The 21,312-nt window shown below is 39.0% G+C and overlaps 2 protein-coding genes across 5 annotated transcripts; one reads left to right on the top strand and one right to left on the bottom strand.

Annotated features, from left to right (window-relative positions):
- Positions 1–775: 775 nt before the first annotated feature.
- On the bottom strand, positions 776–14,833 carry Cds (CDP-diacylglycerol synthase). 4 transcript variants are annotated; one of them, XM_022798882.2, is made up of 9 exons: positions 14,661–14,833; positions 10,113–10,139; positions 7,651–7,793; positions 4,106–4,202; positions 3,698–3,906; positions 3,119–3,289; positions 2,465–2,768; positions 1,816–2,045; positions 776–1,319 (listed from the first exon to the last, which is right to left on the bottom strand). In XM_022798882.2, the coding sequence occupies exons 1-9, from the start codon at positions 14,682–14,684 to the stop codon at positions 1,169–1,171; spliced, it is 1,356 nt and encodes a 451-aa protein (XP_022654617.1). In that variant the 5' UTR covers positions 14,685–14,833; the 3' UTR covers positions 776–1,168. The 4 variants fall into 4 exon arrangements, with proteins under 4 accessions (XP_022654617.1, XP_022654600.1, XP_022654626.1 ...); XM_022798865.2 differs by lacking the exon at positions 14,661–14,833 and adding an exon at positions 13,092–14,614; XM_022798891.2 differs by lacking the exon at positions 10,113–10,139.
- A 656-nt stretch (positions 14,834–15,489) lies between these two features.
- Positions 15,490–17,462, top strand: LOC111247677 (uncharacterized). The gene has a single exon (XM_022798923.2). The coding sequence runs from the start codon at positions 15,938–15,940 to the stop codon at positions 16,667–16,669; it is 732 nt and encodes a 243-aa protein (XP_022654658.1). The 5' UTR covers positions 15,490–15,937; the 3' UTR covers positions 16,670–17,462.
- Positions 17,463–21,312: the final 3,850 nt, after the last annotated feature.

The following is a 21,312-nucleotide window of genomic DNA, read 5'->3' as shown; positions in this document are numbered from 1 at the left end:
TATATATATCTGCTATTATACTACGACACCACACGATATAGCTACTATATATCATCATCATCCCCATTATTATTAGCGCCATCATCAACTGTGGCTACGGAGATTATGAAAATGTAGTATGGTGAGATCTTCTCCACAACAACGCGTATTTCTCAAGACTGCGTTTCGATTGTAAGACGACCAGCGGTGTTCAACGCCGATCATATAGATTCACTCAACGCCCTGTGTTCGGGTTTGGCTGTCCACAACCCTCAATAAACGTCAGTGTTCGCCCTTTCTTTCAATGTGCTTTTTTCTAACATGTTCTATACAAATTATAGAGATTACTTGCTCCCGTTGCCCTTGCCTTAATCCATTTGCTACCATTAGTAGCGTTTAGTACAATGTTTAATGTTGCGCGCGTACACAGGTTTGAGAGATGACAAGAACACACGTCGCTGTACTGTTAATTTCCCTACTATGAATATGAATCGTTTTAATGTATATGGTAGCAGATATATATATATATATATATATAAAAGTGAACAAATTAGAAACTTGACACTGAGTTTATAGATATGGATAACGATTTGTTCTGCAATTCGCGCGGGCGTGTACATTTCAAATACTGCTAACACCTACTGAAGACGCCCCAAGATGACTTTCTGCTTATTACTCCTCGGGTTTTCTGCCGAACTCTATTAATAATCTAGTTAATGCCGTTCAGCCGTGGCTCATAACATCCTATAACAGCCGTATGCAACTATTATTCGAGCATCTTTCTTCCGTGTCTCACCTTTCATTCAAATGAAACAGAAAAATCGAATTGGCAAATGGAATCATGCCCTTCGTTTCTTAGTCTATATTATGGAGGAAGTCGACTATGTTTTTAGTGACTCAATTTCGATTATTGCCTTCTGGAACTACCACTTCGCTAAGTTCAGCTGATGTCGCTTCTGAATAAATCAGTCTACAACATACTTTCGACTCACTGCGGTGCACATTCAGCATTCCGCTCGAGCAATACAGCTAATTTCTCGTTTCGATCATAAGTCATGTGGAAGTGATTATTTTCTCTTTAGTCAGTTCAACCGGCCGTCGATTCCATACAAAGGAGTCCAGAGTTCTCCGATGATGATAGGGCTGTTTTGCCGTGCAGTTGGTAACATGTCACGCTGTAACTTCTCTTTCACTGACTCTCCGTGATTGGAAGGTCGACCGTTGCTTCAGTAATAGCGCCTCTTTCGACCAGTATCTCTCGCAGTGAATTAAATAGCTGCTGTTGCAATTCCGGTTTGAGAAGTAGAATTTGTGCGAGCAATTTTTTCGGATCAGGAGCCCTGTTAAACCAGCAAAATAGTTAGTCCAGTCTAATGAATTCGAAATAGTCTTGAGTATAACGCTCAAGACAGGAACGCATCTAACTTGTTCTCCTAATACGCAAGGTGTCTCGTGTCTTTCAGCTCAGGTGATATCTCAGATTCTTGAATAGCATCATTTGCGCGTGTTTCTCAATATTTTACGAATATTTTAAAATTTGCTGAACATATGGCATGTAAACTGGATACTAATTGGCAGCATAACAGCTGATGTCCTGGGATATAAGAGTCTCATAGATATACTTTTGCATATATCTATATAAAAATAGTCACAAAAAACAATTTTAACTAATTGCGCATTTCTATACAATTGTATAGCTACCATAAGAAATCAAAACATGAATTCAATTTTTCCAGCCTTCTCGCAAGGATATCTCATAGGGTACCATCCTCTTGCTTACATTGCCATCTGAACAATCTGAACAACAGTTCACAAATCAAAGGAGTGTGAACTTACCGAATGAAGGAGTGATAATAGACGTTAACAAATGTCGCCATGAGTATCTGACAGTCAAAGCGATCAACAATGCCTCCGTGGCCCGGAATTACGTCGCCGAAGTCCTTAATCTTGAAAGCACGTTTAAATCCACTGGCAAAGAACCCTCCGAAGGGGCCAATGATTGAGCTGAAGAGTGATAACGCAATCGAATGTAGCACGAACGGGTAGCTTGTTACCTTGAGCCGAAGCTGCAGAATTAAAAACAACGAATAACGAAACAAAGAATCAAGCAGTAGTACATAACTTAATACATAAGCTGGAATGATGCTATTAGTGAACAATTAACAACATTCAGATAATGAATCTTACATAGCAGATAATGTAGTGCGCTGATTTTCGTACTTTAGTTAACACTTTTTTGAGATCGAGGCAAATTCCAGTTTACAATTCTTCTCTATAGCCGGCTCTCTTCTCTCTCTCTCTCTCTCTAGAGCCGGCTCTATTTCTCGGCCCATATTAAACTCAAGTACATCTTTGGAGGTTTAATTTAAGTATTGAGAGTAATATAAGGTATTTTAAAATGATATTGCCCATATCACTCGTCTGCTCAGCACTAGTCGAGCCCCTTTCGTGCATAATATCGAACTGTATCATTCATTTGTCTCACCACTCTCGAAAAGATGCTCATCCATCCGGGCAGTGTATACTCTGTCAGCTGGAATATGGGTGACGGTTCGCAGTCTAGTGTTGTCGAATCCGAGGTCGGATCGAGTGGACAGACGAAGTAGCGAACGCCACAAAGCATGTGCGACAACAATGCTCCGAATATCACCGTTGAGATACCGCCACCAATGAAGCCCTCCCATGTCTTTTTTGGACTCAGCTTGATCAAGGGGGTTTTACCCAAAAAGAAGCCAAAAACGTAGGCCATCACGTCATTCGTTATGATCATCGAGACTGGAACAATAAACCTATGAATCATATAAACAAAAAAGTGTAAGGTGAGACAAAAATAAGAGATTGCTTAGTTTTTAAGTATCAGAAATTGAAACTTCATTTATAGTTTGCGCCAAACTCAGTGGTATCGATACATCAAAACACATTTGAGTAGTGCATTACATTGTATATTCTTACATTCAGCGTTCTCAAAAAGCGATGGCTGTGCAAAGAACCACAAGGACAGTCTATACCTAAGGCAAAGCAAATTCTTTTTACTATGCTCCCCATCATAAGTAATGTAACAGGGTGAAGTTCGTACTCGGAGTTAACAGCCACACAAACGTGTGGTGTTGACCATGATATAACGATAATTTGTACTTACCAAATAAGTCCCTCGAAAAGATTCTGCAGAATAAGGTAGGACTGCGTGACTATGATGAGCAGCGTCACATGAGTCCACGCAAAGAGAGAAAATTGCCTCATATAATATTTCTTGACGAGCGACAGAACGAACCAGACGAAGCCCGTGATGTACAGACAGAACGAGATGAATCTAATCAAAGACATTGTATAGTTTACAGCGACAGTACAAAAAATCTTTTTACTAGATACGAAGTTAATATGAAGGATGTCAGACACTACCAAATGTAGAGCACACAAGGAAACTTTAGAGAACAAATTTATTTTAAATGCTGGCATAGCACGTTAACTATTTAATAAGACTATATTTCTTTTTCCATACGCTACAAATAAGCTTTAGCTAAATTATAGAAAAGAGCAAATTTTAAGCAGGTAATCCTGAAATCTTCCAGAGTTACAGCTTTCGCATTAAATCAGTATTTAGAATTTCAACTCGCCTGAAGCGACCATAAGTTTGATCAAAATCCTCTTACCCTTTTAAGCGCATCGTATTTTATGTTAGGAAAATTTTTTATTTAGTAATTTTTGCAATGGTAGTTACCTGTGGTATGTGACTAGGAACGTTAACGCACGGGCTCTACTTCCGAAGATTGCGAAATAGTCAACGAGGCTCTCTCCATAAAGGAAATAGTTAGACGTTACGAGGAAGTACCATGACAGCGATCGGAACCACGGTAGGTTGTGTACTCTATAGACCGCGTAGCCAATTGAAATTATCTCATGATAACATTTGACCTGAATTCCAAGGATCTGTGTATAGAATGATTGATAACAGGTTAGCACTATAGAAAACACGTAAGTATGCTTGACAAAAACCTATATCCTGGTGAGTCGTGATTTGTAAGATGCTTGTAGTTGCTGCGGAACCTAGCGTCTTTATCATAAAATGATCAAATAGTAAAAAAGTGTGTATGATTTTAACGTAATGGACGATATCACTGATACTTACGAGTACCATGATCATGATCGGTCCTCTCCAGACAATCAAAGCGAAGGCTCCGATCATCACCCAGGTAAAGATGAACCGCACGATACCATTGCGATATCTGTCCAACAAGTTATGAAAAAAAAAAACAAAGAACGGTCCTCTTTTAATAATGTGTGAAATCCGTGTTCGAAAAAGCTTCGTGCTTCCTAGATAAAGCCAATGAATGCGCCACATCATGATAAATACCCAAATACATTTCTATCGTATTTGCCGGATATATCTGTTGTTTAGTTTGGTATTAGTTCACATATGAAGATTAAATTGTGTTCATGGGTGATTATCAACAAGCAGAGTAACGTAATCACTTACGGAAAGCGCCTAGCGAAGACAGAGTCACATGGAGCTCTTATGAAATCTTGAGTAGACAATTCTGATTGACTGATGACAAAGACACCCAATTCATGAGTTATCAAGCACAAATTTAAGCCAGTTGGGCAAACTGCTTTACAGGTAACACAACAGAGACACGTCAAAAGCATGTAGTGCAATTATCACCGTCTACTCGAATTCTTATACTGTGCAGCAGATATGTTCATCGTATCTCAGATCTTGTTTACGTAGCCTGTATGCTAGTATACAGTAACTGTAATGTATCGCGAACATCTGCCATATTTATTATAATCGGATTTCGGGTAATGATAGTCTATATGAAGTGCTGCTTGAACATGTCCATGGTTATGTTCCGAGTCATTCGCTAAAGGCTGCATTTCAGGCCCCACTTCAACGCTCCATTGCCAGTAGCATTTCTATCGATTAAGGATCTTTTCCTTTAATAACTGCAGTCTTTGTCTCGCACGCCAAATGTCACTACTGAAAATCTCCATTTAACGGCGTGCTTCTGATCTTGTACACCGATGATACCAACATCAGAAAAGACCCCACAGGGTAGTGAGACGGGAGCAGATTAAAACAGCTAGCGGAGGCTGAAACAACGCTTAAGCTGGATCAAAAGATAACATTAAAAAAAGTACGTGACATTTCATACTAAATAGACGGAGCACCCGACTAACTTACAGAACAGAATCAACTTTCCAATTCCAGAATTAACCCTTGCTTTGAATGTTGAATACTGGACTTTTTTCCATACAACGAATTCTGTGGGGCCATAATCAAACCGTTCCTGTAGTTATTAGAACAACTAAGCAAGCTTCATAAGCACGTTACGTTTCGTAGCCAATTAAATCACTAGTTCTAAATAAACAACCACCTTTTCCTTAGTTCATATACTGAATAAGGAAGTGTACTGCTTCGTTAGAAGGTAAGGCTTTGTTCAGATAAGTCGTCTAAAAAACGACGAATTACTACCGTGCCAGTGTTGAAAAATTAATGAATGACGTTAATGTTGCCTCTAAACATGACAACTCACTGAGCGGCGTAACCAGATAACACTGATTTTCAGGTGTATATCTTAAAATTTTCCTTTAGTTTTCATAAAGCTCTTTTGACTCCCAATATTTCACTATAATTAAATAATAAGACTAGTTTCATAAACACAGATACCTGGAAATCTGTAAATTATTATACTATTATCTCGTCGTGTGTTTATTGTTTTGTGGTACAAATACTGTAGTTTATTCAGCATGTGAGTGTGTTACAAGTAGACCTCCAGTCCACGCACTTATTAGAATGCGTACTCAGTGTGCTACTAATTCTTAATACATGTATTTCTGCAACAATAACAATAATAAGGATATACGACAAATATATTTCGCTTTGCGATATAAAGCGCTGACTGCGAGTGTCAACTGAATTAGCTTAAGAGTGTACAAATACAAGGAACTGCAAGTACAGGTAAATGCAAAAAATTGTCTGAAGGCGTTTAAAGACATCAATCGTCCTATTGTCGTAATTGTCGACCGTGTGTTAACCACTTTGCGCCAGAACCGACAGGCCATCATAGCACGATGGCCGTGTCAAACGCGTTTTTTTGTATTACCCTATAGATATCAAGACGAACTACAGCCATACACTATAGCAGAAATCATATGGTATTGTCTAAGGACCTTAAACTTGCGTTATGGGCAACGTCTAAAAGGCAAACACGTCGAAGCGCGGTCGAATATAAGGGGATGCTTAATTGTTCGCGGGACAGAGTGGATACTAATTGTGTTAAGTAAATTAAGACTCCCAACATAGCGCAAACTGACATAGTTCTATCAAATAAAAAGGCGTTTATGCCTATTCTATAATACTGGCACGCAGATCGACTTGGTCCGGCCCTGATAGACTTCAGCATTCCTTAAATAATTTCCGCCGAATTCTCAATCCCTTTTCAATTCTATTCTCACCTTCTAAAATTACTTGGTTCTGTCTATTTCCAACATTTACCTTGATACTCAAAATTCCCATGGATATTTATCGCACAAATTCGAATGATGTTTTAAATAGTGCCAAGTTTTTCTTTTGTGAACACATTGTGTGGAAGAATCTGATCTTCTTTGACCATTTTCAAAACACTCATACGGCCGACATTATGAATCTGAACCTATGTTATTATTATTGTATTACATGAGTGAACCTATGTTCTCGAATAATAACAATGTGAATAATTTTCGTAAAAAATGTTGCACTTCTTTTCCGTTTCGCTGTTACACACTCGTTTACGCAAGCGGATGGTCATGCAAAAGCTGACAAAGCAATAGCAGCAACAGTAGAGATCGCACTAATGGTAATATCTGCCCACTCACCCCTGATTGGCGTCAGTAGGCAAAGCATCATTCACGTGCCTAACACACAATATCACCATAGCTTGCCTTCTCACTATAACTTCTTGACACAACATTTGAGAAAGAGACAACAACTGAGCCAATGAAACTGACGCGTTTCCTAACTTCCAGACATTTAACTTAGAACTAGACTATACCTTTGAAAATTACAAAGAACGACAAATAACACGTATTATTACCGATCAGCACACTATTAGCTACATACGTAATGTTGATAGCATGTGTGGCACATTAGCGTGCGGAAAATGCTATAAAGCCTTCCCATAGAAAAGTATACTGTTGAAAATCGAAGCGACTGATCCCACATTATTGTAAGTATTCCTACTATGCAGGACTTCGAGCTGAGTCGATAACATGGAACTTCGATCAATGCATTTTAACTGAACAAATCATGCATGCTACTTGTAAATTTTTAGGTATTTCGTAGCAAAAACTAGGAATTCTTAAATTCATGTGTACGGAGCCAATGAGAATAAAAATAAAGTCTATTAGCTAGTTTTAGTAAAACTATCTAATAGACTGAAATACTATCCTCCAGCGTAGGAACCGCATCTCACGGAACAAGTCTGTGCTTAGAGGTGGACAAAATTTTGAAAACGATTACGTTGGAAATGCTCACTAAGACATTATGAAATTTACCTCCCTTTCATATCATGATTATTTGAGAATTGAAATATTGACCTATTATGGATATAAAAAACGGATAGCTTCAAGTACGAAATTAATAATCTTCGCAGCATATGTACCATATTTCCTAAAGGTGTAATCCAATTCACATACCTGTCAGGGACTCCTGCTAGCCATTCATCCAGGAACGGCACTTTATCGCTTCCTTGGGGCAAATCTCGAGTCATCTGCTCGATCATACGCTCTTCCGGTAGTTTTTCATCTTCCGACAAATCCGAATCCTTTCGGTCAGCCGACTGGGCAATGGGTCGAGGTATCGGAGAACCAATCAGGCATACCAACCAAATTAAGAATCAACAATAAATAATGAGACGAATTAGATCAGAATTATTATTTAAATGATAGCATATATGCATGAAGAGTAAGACTCGACACCACAGTTTTGATCTGGTAAAGCTCAGTGAATTACTAAGTAAAGTGCAACATAGGTCGATTCAAACACATACTGGGGACTCATCACTGACAATACCGCAATATGTAAAGAACATGAAATCCGTAGACGTGGCGCACTGTATTCCCAAAGAGTAAAAACAAACAAAGTGCTCAAAAAAAGAATTTAAAAAAAAAATCACATACAGCTAACAATTGTTCGTTCATTAAAATAAGATCTGAACATAGGAATTACACGTTATAGGCATGTACTAGTTAATGTGTGTAAGGTTACGCATCTAATGTTCGATAACAACAATGTTACATAAAAAGATTTTCCCTTCACTTCAGTTGATTTGTGCCTTGTTGCCACAATGCAGAAGTAATGGTGATTGGATGCTAGTACTAACGCGTGTCTTCCTGAGTGTATTGTTAGTGAATATGATTACATAGCCCTCGCTGGTACAAATGTCAGCATTCGCAAATGGGGAGTACGACATACAGTTATTATGCCTTTTCATAGGACTGTAGAGAAAACCCTAGATGGATCATGTAGAACTCGTGCCAGTTTAACTGTCCAGTGCGGCAAGCCCCTAATTCCATTCGAAAGAGGGGATTTTAAGGATTTGTTTGCACACTAGAAATAGCCGAAAGCGTTTCTCAAAAAAATAGTGATTGAATAAAAACAACGTTTCCACTATACTTTAGCTTCCGTGCAAATGATTACCCTCTACGAATTCAGTTAAACAAAGAAATTTTTAGTAACTTATGCCATCCATGTCTGCAGTATTTCCGTAGATTGTGAAATTTAATTTCAGAATAATCTACGAAATTCATTGGCATACTTGTAGCAAATTCTGGTTGTTGTCATATGAGCTTTTTACAACCCGTCTTTATCATCTTTCCTAATCTAGAAAATTCATAACATTCTTTCGGTCGAAAGCAAACGAGCAGCAGGTAGCTGGTGCATTATAACGAGTAATCGTAATCTCCAAACAATAGTTTGATCCTTCAAATACATAATACATTAAACAATCTTCGAAATAATCCAGTTTTTGTGAAATACGCGAAAATTAAGCTGGTCCGCAGTATTTATTCCGACATTGCTTCGAGTTAGTACACAACGTCGTCTAGAATCCAGCTTCCGCATCCCAACATCCGAATTGCTTCCCATCAGTCCGATAACTCTCGAAACCTCCTTCACGTTATTGACGTATGACGCTAATTGTCGCTTATTACTACCAATACTAGTCCCCATCATAGAATTTTGTATCATAGAAGCTTACCGTAGAAATACTTCCATTTCGTACGGGGAGCCAGTCGTCTTCACGTACTCTAGCCGGCAGTAGCGGACGTAAACTTCAAAACATTTTAGCTTTAAACTTTTCGTATGAACACATAATGATCAACTCTATCATTACTGTTGAGAAGCCGCTACCCTTTGAGTTCGAAGGTTCGTTGAAGACCACCTACCACCCCAAATACATTATCATTTAAGTAGCTCTAACACATGGAGCTTCGTTGTTCTCTGACCAGAATTCAATCATTAAATTCGAATAAAATGTTGACATTTCCGGCTCTCGCTATAAAAATCCAGTTGCAAAATCACCGTAATGACGAACATAATTATAAATTGCTCACGCCTTCAATTCGCCTTAAAGCGCACTGCTGCCGAAAGCTTAGTTGTGGGCTACTGTACATATTACACCAAATGTGCTCATGACTGAAAGTAATGATCAAATTGAGATTAGTGAAGTCGACTCATTGACGAAACATTTATCGCGTATTATCCTTTCTATGACACCAAGCATATAGTATACAAAGAATGTTAATCACCCTTCATCATACTTTATAATAAATGGGCACTCTACTGCTATTGTTACTACTCGATAAATCCTATTCATGGTCGAAACAGCGTGCTCGTGCAGAAAGTACAATATGTTGAATCTTCATGCAAGAATACATACTGATCATAACGCAGCAATTACAGAAGACAATAGGCGGAATAGAGCTAAAAAAGAAAATTCCGGTTTGAATCTAAACTTGAGCACCGCAAAAGTTATCGAATAGAAAAATTGCGTATACTATTATTGAACATAACGCATGCTATTGTGCTACTTATAAAGAAAGGTGCATGTAGGTATTCATTTGGGAGATAAAATTCGTAGCGACAATTATAAACTTACACCAACTCGTTGCAGCGCAGGATGAAGCTATAACAAGAAATAAAAACGTTTGTTACTATTAAAACAACAGTATATTGGCGAAACTACAAACCAGCTCTGTCGTTTCTATTAAGTAACTTGATACCCTGAGACTGGCTTTGAAAACCGCTGACATGTAACCTACATACATGCACACTAATACAGGTGTCCTGTTTAAGTCTAATAAAACAGGTTGGTCTTTTGTCTCTTATTACTATCTCATGCTCCCTGTGATCGTACTTTAACACTTTGAGTCGAGGTCTCAAGGACTGAATAGTGTTTCCTCGCCCTATACGTCTGTAAGCGAATTTCTGCAAGAATTGTTTATATATTTACTGAACCGCTTAGTTCGTTTCTCTACTTAATCGGTTAACTTTCACGATTTGGCCGTATGATTTGGATATTGCTCTTCATTTTGCACAAAAATACATAGTGCAAACCGGAGAGAGTCAAGCAGGAATTTTTAGGTAAAAGAACGCTTTATCTTGATATGAAGGATCCAAAGTTTTCAATTGTCATATTGTAACTGCCGCTCTATTCGACCGATAGCAGAAAAAAATCGCAATAATCAAGCAAAGTCACAGTAACTAATTAAAGGTTGTCAACAATAAAATAAAATCACTGGGAGCGTAAGTGGCCTTATTATCACTTACAAATGACGCTCTGTTAGTGGTTAGACATCTTGAAAAATGTTCTTTAATTTTCAAATCTATTTAAATAACGTGAGTAGTACCCATATCTATGTAACGAAAACGCCTTATGTTGAGAGAAGTTAAAAGGCGTTGTTTAAACTATAAGTCTACTTAAATTGAATGCGATTTGAAACATGCATCAAGTTAAACTAATGTAACTCTGCATAAACGAATAATTGCATAAACGAAGACGCACTAAAAAAAACAATTTCATACCAAACGTCAGTGTCTTTTTAAAAAATGTTGACTAACTGCAGTTGATTTGATGATACATATACACTAAATAAAATTCTAAGGAATTTTTTGGGGGACAAGCTACTCATTTTATTATTCTTTTTGTTATCGAATTTAAAAATCTGAAAGACCTTTTCACTTGAGATTGGTTAAATAAGAATATATATATTCCTATTTATATATTGTGTAGGTTTATATACGATTGATTAATAAAAATATTACTTGGATTGTCTCCCGTTTGTTTTATTATGTGAGTCAGAAAAACCGTTTATTATTAACAAAAGCGGCCGAATAACCACAACAGAACATCACTTTAATGTCCGCTTATCAACAGCACATTAATAGTCTCCTCTGTTTCGGTCGATAGGTCATGATCCACCTGGTCAAAGCTTCTTGGAAAGTCGCCCACTTGAGCGACCCTTCAGTATTTCCTAAATTAAGAAAAATCATTTAGAAGGATAAGTACCTGTGGACAAGGTTTGGTAGGTGGAGAGGTATCCACATCCTGCAAAGGCAGCAATCCTAACTGCACTTCGCGGCTAAGTGCAGGCGCCTATGCCGGGCCATCTCAACCACTTAGCTTAGATCAGGCCTTTCTACTTCAAAACCAACTTAGGAAAGAGGAGTGCACATCTAGAATTTACTAAAAGGAAGTGGATTTTTGGTAAACAATCTCAGTCTCCTGATTGGCAACAATCTCAAACTTTACTTTCAAAAAAAAAACAGCGGTAAAATTGAAACTAATTAGACGAAATAATACCACGTTATGACGATGGCACAAAGCAATGATAAACATGGAAAAAAGAGTATAACGTTTAGAAAATTTTCCCAAATGTCTCATATTCCCAACGAAATATGCCTGTTCCGCAATAAGGAAAAGCCACTGGTTATATGGTAGTGGACAGTTGTTCAGCACGTAATGACTAACAAAAGATCGAGCAATATTGCAGAACAGATGGTGTTGGCTTGATAGAAAACATCCAATCCCATGTGAACAATACAAGCCAACACGTTGCATTATATGTCGATCATGATTGATTGGCACTTTTGACTAGTACCACCAGTGATTCAGCAATGCAGAGACTGAGCAATGGCCGGGCGTCTATACACAAGCGAGTGTTTGCACTGATGACTATCACTGATCGCATTTATTTGGTACTCTGTCAGATGAAACATAGCCAAGAAAATCGAATCAGCCGTCTTTTTCGACGCTGATTAGTAATAATGATAAAATGGCCAAGCGCCTGTGCAGAGCATCAGACAGGATGTACATCGCACGTGCGCAGAATTAATTAACTAACCGTTTCGTTTTTGACAATTACGTGGATAATATAAGAGACGTTTTCTATACATCATACTGACGGTATTCGGTTGTGTGCTGATACTTGATGATTGCTAGCGATCAACGTCTTACGGGACAGAAGTGATCCGTAAGAGATCCAATGGAAATTGCCAGTCGTCGCAAAACTCATTTAGTGTGCGTGTGTGTTATAATAAAAACAACAATAAGCAAACAAAGTACAGTTTGCATTTTTGCTATGAATAATTAGTATGATGGGTTAGAAGGGGCGTACATATAATTATTGATAGGGCGGGCTATTACAGGCTAATGCATTAACCGAAGACGCGTACATAAATAACATTAAAAACGTGCACCGCTCCTAGTGACATAAACAAAACGAAAGTACAAAAAAGCGCGACGACCTTTTCTACGCACATTATTTGCGATTTCTCCCCACACTGTCAGAAGTCCTTTCTAGGTAATGTACATTTCGCTGTCCACTCAACTGGCAATAAGCACTAATTCTTTTCGTATCCTTGTCTCTTTGATGATGGGTAATAGATAAATGTAACCACCAATACTACACTATTGCCTAATAATAGATAAACTGCTGAATTACACAAAATTGTTATTTTCAATAGATGAAGCACTCTCGCAACATAGTTTAGTCCCCGTTTATATGCAATATTTTTTATAATGATACCGTACTAGCTAAACGAAAGAATTGATTTAACTGAATCCAATTGGTCATACCCTTGGCTGTTCCAACGGTTCATCTCGTTCTGAATCGCTTGAGGCTACGTTCCTCCGACGGAGCTCATCCTCCGTATCAACGTGCGTCATGGTCGGCTCGACAGGCTCGAGCCTTTCGAAAGGCAACAAGCAGGAAGTCGAGGAATCAGGCAAAGCTTGAACTGATGATATTAGCTAAGACCACTGTCAATACCAACTTAGACCGGGTGGGAGGTAATTGTTTTGATCAATGCCGCGTTATGGTCTTTGGCTACCTATAGACTGAGCCGATTCACACGCCGATAAAAACGGGATGAAATAATCGCACGCAATTGTAATATTCGCACGCAGTTCCAAACTGATATATACTGGGTATGTGTGCTCGTTCACTACCGCGGTTGTTGTTGTTCCAGACTACCTTTCTGGTGGTGTATTTGATGTCCGTTGGTTATCTCGTAAGCGAGAACCTTTCTAGTAACGAGCAAATATTGGGTTGACACATAGACGACGACGCTTTAACGCTCTCGGCCGCTGCAGCTGCAACAACAGCAAACGCACTGCACTACTATGTTGAGACAGATAGCAATATGCAGTTAGCAATGCCAAAAGTTTTCCTAGAGGCTGAGTAGTGTGTAGCAGCAGCAGCCGAACGAAACAGACAGCGGACGGGCAGACGGACACCCGTTCAGGCAGGCACGGCACAATGATGTACGGATTGAGGGCAGACAGACAGACCTACACGGCCGCCGCCACACCACAACCGATGAAAGTAGTAGCTATAGCAGCCGCAACAGTCCTAAAACCAGTAACCAACACTACAACTAGCGCTGCCTCACTTATGACACACAGAAAGGTTCAAAGCGACAGCACAGCTGATCCACCCTTTCTTCTCTTTCTATGTTTATGGTATAAATGAACGAGCGGACAAACAAACAATCGTTTAACTTGCCGCTCAACCACAAGTTCCTACTAGTTTATGGAATTCGATACAACAGAAGGGCTCGGGCAGTTGACAGGCGGCTTTCCCAACGCGTAAGGTTCGGCAAAGCCCTACCACCGAGAAAGCAGGCGTTTGCTGCGCAGCAAGAGCAGCGGTCGCGCAGATTTCTTCGCAATACAGGGGTAACATAGGCCGCCCTCTGGCGGGGCCTACGCGGTGTAATGTGCTACGGGCACAAAGACAAAGAGTCCAGGCCGCACACTGCCGTCGCTGCTGCCTCCGCAGCCATTGCACTACCACTCTAGGCAACTACTGCAACTTTAGCAGACAGAGCGTGAGAGAAGGGCGAGATAGACGACAACCCCAACAGGCTGGCGGACGACGTCGGGCTAGATTTGGCGGGCTGATTTAAACCCAGTGGAGACCGTGCAAACACAACTGTATTCACCACACATGTATGTACAAGTACTATGGGAGGTCATGTCGCAACCGATTATTGCGCAAACGGGGAAAAGAGGTTAGGGACGTGTTCGCGAAGTCCGCCAAGTCATGTTCAGTTCAGCAGAGTTTAAGTGAGATTCTAAATTATTGTTTGAATCGAATAATACAAGGGGATATATGAAGAATGAAAATGAATGCTAGAGACTTACAAACCGGTTTCGCGCTTTGTACATGCACAGTAATTCACGAAGTACTACAAAACTGGCACAGGAGCACGGGATCAAAACGATATAGGAATGTAGGGAGCTGCTCGACAGCACTTGCTTCTCGTCAGCTCTGGAAAAATAACTACTCGACGAGACGGTAGCCGAAGTTGATGCACCGTCCTTTTTTTGGAGACGTGGAAAAATGCGCTGGATCACGGCTAATACACTCTGAACTGTTCCTGTCAGATAGTCTTTATAGTGGTTGCGGACCTCAGTTGTTCATCAATTCGACTGGATAGAAATCTCCACTAACTCGCGATTCCTCAAAAGAGTCTTGAAGACATGACGGGCTCATGGCATTATTTCAGAGTCTTTCCGTCTTTCCGTTGTTATTATTTACCATAGAGGGGCACCCAGGGTTTTTTTTTTATCTGTATCCATTGTGCCAGTTGGTGAGTATTACATTACTCGCCTCTTCATGGCCTTTCAGACCTTTTCCTTTTTTCTGATTCCGTTCAGCTATGCGGTCTTGAGACGTCAGTGCCCCTCTGAAGTAAGTCGCGTAACCTACTTTTCGCATTCTTTTTACTCAATCGATCGTCTGGCGTCCCGTAGTTGTAGCTGTTTATACGACCATATTTGCCTGACTGGCTGTCTGTCTGCGCTTGAGAGCAGAGACATTTTAGCTACCGCCGCTGCTACTGCCACGACTGCCGTAGCTCTGTTGCTACGATTTCACGTCTTGTTGTTGATGTTATTGTCGTGAAGGTTGTGAACGATACCTTCCTTTTGCTCGACTACAACTGCGAGGAGGCTGAGGTGTCTGCCACTACTGTCCGAAGACTAGATTGCCCGTCCGCTTGCTTGGTTAAACGCAAGCTCTGTTCTGCTGCACTGTGTTTGTCAGTTTGTGATTGGTTGTGCTGTCGCGTCTGAACCGAGAGCTGCTGCAACTACACCGATCACTCAGCTGCAGTCGAATTTTTTTGTTTTAACCCGCAGTAAAAGCAACAACGAGTAAAAGTGTGCGAACGGACGAAACCAATTCTCGTCGTGGGCGCAGCACACCGCGTGTTGTCGTTGCTACGCAGTTTTTATTGAGTTATTCCACCTGTTGTTGTCGTTCCGTTACACTTTGTTGTTGACTCTTCAAGCTCGGTTCCTTTAAACAATCGGTCCTGCTGTGCGTATTATTAGCTTTAGAACACTCACTAGGGTGAATTCGTTGTTTTAGTTGTTTATAGGGTAAACTCATTCTATTGTATTTATCAGCAAATAAAATGGAAAACATTCTTCAACTTGAGCCCAAACATGAACTGCGATTTCGGGGCCCGTTCCACGAGCCCACTCAGGCAATAATGCGTCTCACGAATCCATCAAACAAGTGGATCTGTTTTAAGGTGAAGACCACTGCCCCCAAGAAATACTGTGTGAGGCCCACTTGCGGCGAAATCAAGCCGCAGTCCTATACAGATGTTGCGGTCATTTTGCAGCCGGTCCATTACGATCCTAATGACACACAGAGACATAAGTTTCTGGTACAATCGATGAATATAGAGAATCCTACGAGTGTCAATCATGAGACATTATGGAAGAACGCTGAGCCTAACAAGATAATGGAAGCAAAGCTTCGCTGTGTTCTTGAGACGTTTGAGAGCAAAGAGTCGCATTCTTCGTCCCAATCGCAACCATGGGGTGAACCTCCGAAGAAAATTGTCGAAGTCCCGTTACAGCAGCCGCAGCAGCAGCTCGAGGCCGCTTTCAATGCCGAACTACGTCGATTACAAGACGAGAACCTTGCTCTTAGAAGACAGAACATCACCCTGCGGGAAGATAGCCATCGGTTACATCAGTCAGGGGGATCCGTACCAAGTGATACTCGGTCAGGAAATTCGCAGTCCTTCACAGACACCCCCCCCGATCCGTTTGCAGATGCCTCGACGACAAGCGTGATTGTCATGTCTCTTATACTTATCGCGGTTGGATACCTTATTGCCAAAACGGTCTTTTAGGTGACGCCGAAGATAGCAGCGACACAAACCCAGATAGAAATAATCATTACGAGGCGCGTCTCAATGTGCTCTGAACAGCTAGAAAACATACGCGGGTTAGCATAGCGCAACAGGCTGTGTACATAGGGAAAAGCAGCCATAGACATTAGACAACATGGGTACTGACTGCACATAAAAGAATGTTGTGCTGTATTCATACATTCACTGAATATATGTATGCACATATATTTAATGTTAAGTGATGGAAGAGGGCGAAAAAGATAAGAAGAAAATACCTTATAGAGGTGATGAAGGCAAGATTGTTGTATGAAGAGGAAGCGAAACGTTTTTCTGAGTGAGAACGGGCTACGAAGCAACATTTGCTATAAGCATAGGTCCAACATAGGTCGAACGTTTGGGATGAAAGTGCATAGAGCATTGAAACTATTTTAAATTACACCGTGTACAGTAGGCCAAAGAGTATGAGACCTCACTACAAGATTAACCCATATGACGATTGGGTTCACATAATAATAACAATAATAATTCTAATAATAATAATGACATACTACTAATGAACGCACCATCAACAGTAACAGGAATAAAGTCAGATTTTGTAAGAAATGACTCGAAGTATGCCTCTTACAGATCGTGGACATACAATCCACAGGTTAATTCGGTGTATACTTAATAGTATATTTTCAAAGAAATATAAGTTAGTAGTGAAGTCGGAGATTTCGATATATACAAAGTGCACCAAAATAGACTGATGAGAAACAAAGAAAGATAAATAAAAATTTGCAACTTGAATCAATATTTCTTGTTCTGCCTTTACACTAGTGCTCATATAAGGGCCAGGCTAAGACGGAGATAAAGTCAAGAGTGTTATTGCTGGAAAGTGATGGTAGTATTGTAAAAAAGGAACTCGTCGGCAGTGCGCTCGCTCGAAGAAAAGCATATTTGCAAGTATTTTTTTGAGTTCGTGTAGGTTACCCTGTGTAATATGTTAGTTGATCATTTCTCGTATATATAACCTACTTCTGATAATTAATCGATTCGTATAGTTATGATTATAATGTAAGCTTGCCGGAAAAAGTATCTAAAAAAATGTACGCTTGTCTACTTTAGCTTGGTTTAATCTGTAATTGAAAACAGTTCAATATTAAATGTCATAGTCACATTTCTTCGAGTTATAAATAGCACATATATCATTAACGATGTTCGGTGCTCGCAATGCGTGTAACAGCTGTGGCGGTCAATAATGCTTGTCATGTCCGACGTAAGGTATGTTACACCCTAAATCAACCTATTGTAGCCGCTGCATCATCATGCTTTGGCCACAGCTAGATATGCATTTGAACTTACTAATGACAAGTTTCATATTTCCGCTTCTAAAACCACCACCGTGGTTCAGATAAATTGAAATAACATGGCGACAAATATATTTCGTAGTTATTTGAAAATTCGACATAAATACAAACTGATTGTCCGTCACTTGCTGAGGATAAGCAGCTGTAACCTCGAATACATCGAATAACGTTTTTTGCCATATCTATACACGCAATCTCACTTCCTTCGGATGGCATCAAGTTACACTTTACCCTGCTAATTAGGGATGTAAACGTTGAAGTGTAGATTCATTAAATGCAACCGTAACGAGATCACGCAAGGAAAAGTATCAGATAATGCTTATATGTTTAGTTTTTGTTTGTTAATGTTTGTATTTTATACTAATACATGGTTGCATAGTTCGTGAGCTTAAAAAACTTGGGTTGTTTTAAACCTTTTAGAAGCACAACGAATGCAACGTCGGAGCGGTAGAACTACTTGCAATTCAGCGGTAAGGGAATCACCTGGATAGGAAAAAGTTAAAACAAATTTCTGTAAAGGAAAGCACTGGAAAGGAAATCATGTAGTTCCAAATATTTTGTTGTTTATCAGTGACTGCAAAGTACGGTCGAAGTCACCGCATTTGTTTGTAGGGAATACGCTATAGCTTTCCTATATAAATGATATAATGTATATATAGATATTTCTTCCATATATCCTTTTACTTGACGTGAAAGCGTTTCTTTCAAATTGCTTCAAACCAGGAAACGATTTAGCTAAATGTTCAGCAGGGAAAGTAGCTCGTTGCCTTGCATGTAATTGCATTTATAATTCGATTTTTTTAGGACCGCTGACGTGTAACTAAAAACAATGCACTCTGTTCACGCATAAAGAACATCACAACATCGTTTATACTAACAAAAATTCATTTTTTAAGCCGGCCGTACCTACATATAGTAGCTTTGCGCACGAATGGTTAAAGTCTTGTCTACTAGCCATGTTTTGTTGTTGTTGTTTTTTGTTTCTGTCACTTGAGAGCTTACTAGGTCAACTCGAGCGCTGGACTACGCGTTTGTCTCTTAATGTGAACCCTCCGGATATATTTTTGCCAAGTTATCGACATCACAGATTATAGCAAAATCGATTTGCGAATTCTCATAATCACAGTCATTTGACTGTGTTAGATCTGTGTAAATCACTATTCTGCCTATCACAGCTTCATGAGCATCGCGTTCATAATGAGTAGTTCACTTAGCACTTTAACGTGAATCATCTTTACGCTGCAAAAAGGAACATCTTAGAAAACTGCGTAATCCACAATCAGCGCATAGCAGAAAAACGGGCACTTTGCTTGTCGTGAACATCATCGCGTTATACATAAGGGAAAGCTATTTAATAACAAAAGAACGAATGATATTTTTTGTTACATTATTGCCATTGTTATTGTTGTTATTAATAATGTATGGTATTATATTACTTGTATCAGAAAAATTTGGCAGAAGTTCACAGAAACAGTGCAGCCAAACCGGCCAAACTGTCGCTCGATTCACGCGCTGACAGCTAAAATTGTTATAGTGAATATAATTAATCACTGTCATCCACTCTGCGTATAACTCAGTTAACGATTATACAAGCAATATGCTACAAAAGAATATTATTAAATGAAACGTAGCAGCAAATGAATGTGAGCGAAATGAAGTTCGAACTTAGACGGCAGCCCGTTGAAGCTCAGATGGAAGTCCATCTTCATATAAGTAATAACAATGAACACACTGAATAACTTTTAAATGTCACACGTGTTTTAAAGTTTATTTTCTTGGTCTCTCTCTCTCTCTTTATTATTTTCTCCTTTTCTCAATACAAAATAGATATCAGTATTTTTTTTATTTCGTTTTAATGTTTAGTGTCATTTTGCCTTTGTCATTATATTTTTTTACGTCTAGTTATTTTTACCACTTTTATAATGAATAATATACTCCTTTATTATAGCGTTCAGCAGGGTCGACTTTCATTACCATCACTATTATTATCCTTAATATTAGAATTATCGCCGTCGACATTACGATTGCGAAACGGAGATCCTATTTACTGAACACTTTCGTATGTACAGTGTGTGGGCAAATGTAAAGAACTGCAACAGTCCAGTCGACATGAGTCCCTATCATTTTCGGTAATAAATTAATATGTCATTAATCACCATTATTTCATTAATCTATCACCTCTTTGTCTTTTCGATTTCAATTAGCATTTTATATTCATTATCTATTACTAAACAAACATCAAATCGCTCGTTCCGTCATCAAAATCAACGTTTTTTGTTTATTCCTTGTAGAAACGGTTACATGCTTCTAAATAGCCAACGTAAAGTCAATGGATCAAAGCAACGTGACTTGGCTTTTTCTATATTTTACTCCATAGATTGTGTCATTATTACTACTCATAACTATTTCCTTCGGTTCTGTGCTGCGGCTTGTCTTCATCATGTGTAGGTATAGATTCATGTTTGAATGTGTTTCTATGTGTTACTAACGACACTCTCCATAAAAAGACGTATTTTTTAGTGATTACCATTGTACGTCTGGTTAAAGGGTTATTATTCCTTTAACTGCTGGGCTGTAGGTCTCAACAGTTCTCTTTTTTCAGACGCAGCGATGTACGCTCCAGTAGTGTACAAGAAAATCTACAAACACGAGAAAATCATCAAGTGCCTACTTTTATTTACACTGACATCTTATTACTAATATTTAGGTTCGCTCAGTCCTTTTCCCTTTTACGTCCCTTTTCTGCTTAGATCTCGATAGAGAACGAAATTATTTGAGTTGAATTTGCCCTCTAATATCGACAGAGAACAATACTATTATATATATACAAAGAAGATTATATATATATATATATCTTCTTTGTATGAAGCAATCTTTTATATGTGTAGGTACACCTCAGTGCTCACGAATATAGTTGATAAGATCAATAACATCTAATAATAATTATCATTATACAAATAAGCGCTAGCAGTACAAAAACACATGCGGCAATCGTCTATTAGATATGCATGCATAAAATAATATGATTTAGTATTTAATGAAAGTTCAAATAAAACTACACATGATAATACACAATAAAGTGAATCCTGCTAACAATGTACACGATAGGTTTGTGATATATGCAGCTACTGTATATAAGGACTCAACAGTCAATCATAAACGAAGATTTAGTTGGTGAGGAAGTGGCCCTGATTCAAATGGCAATCGATTTTTCGGTTATCCATTACAAATATACTTAGGTACACGAACGTAAGTAGACACACTTTGTAAATTTTTTGTTTTTGTACTGTTCAT

This window comes from Varroa destructor, unplaced genomic scaffold, assembly GCF_002443255.2.
Source record: "Varroa destructor unplaced genomic scaffold, Vdes_3.0 BEIS01000001.1, whole genome shotgun sequence".
Taxonomy (NCBI): Eukaryota; Metazoa; Arthropoda; class Arachnida; order Mesostigmata; family Varroidae; genus Varroa; species Varroa destructor.
Note: the sequence above shows the minus strand (reverse complement) of the source record. Positions and strands in the feature narration are given on the sequence as shown.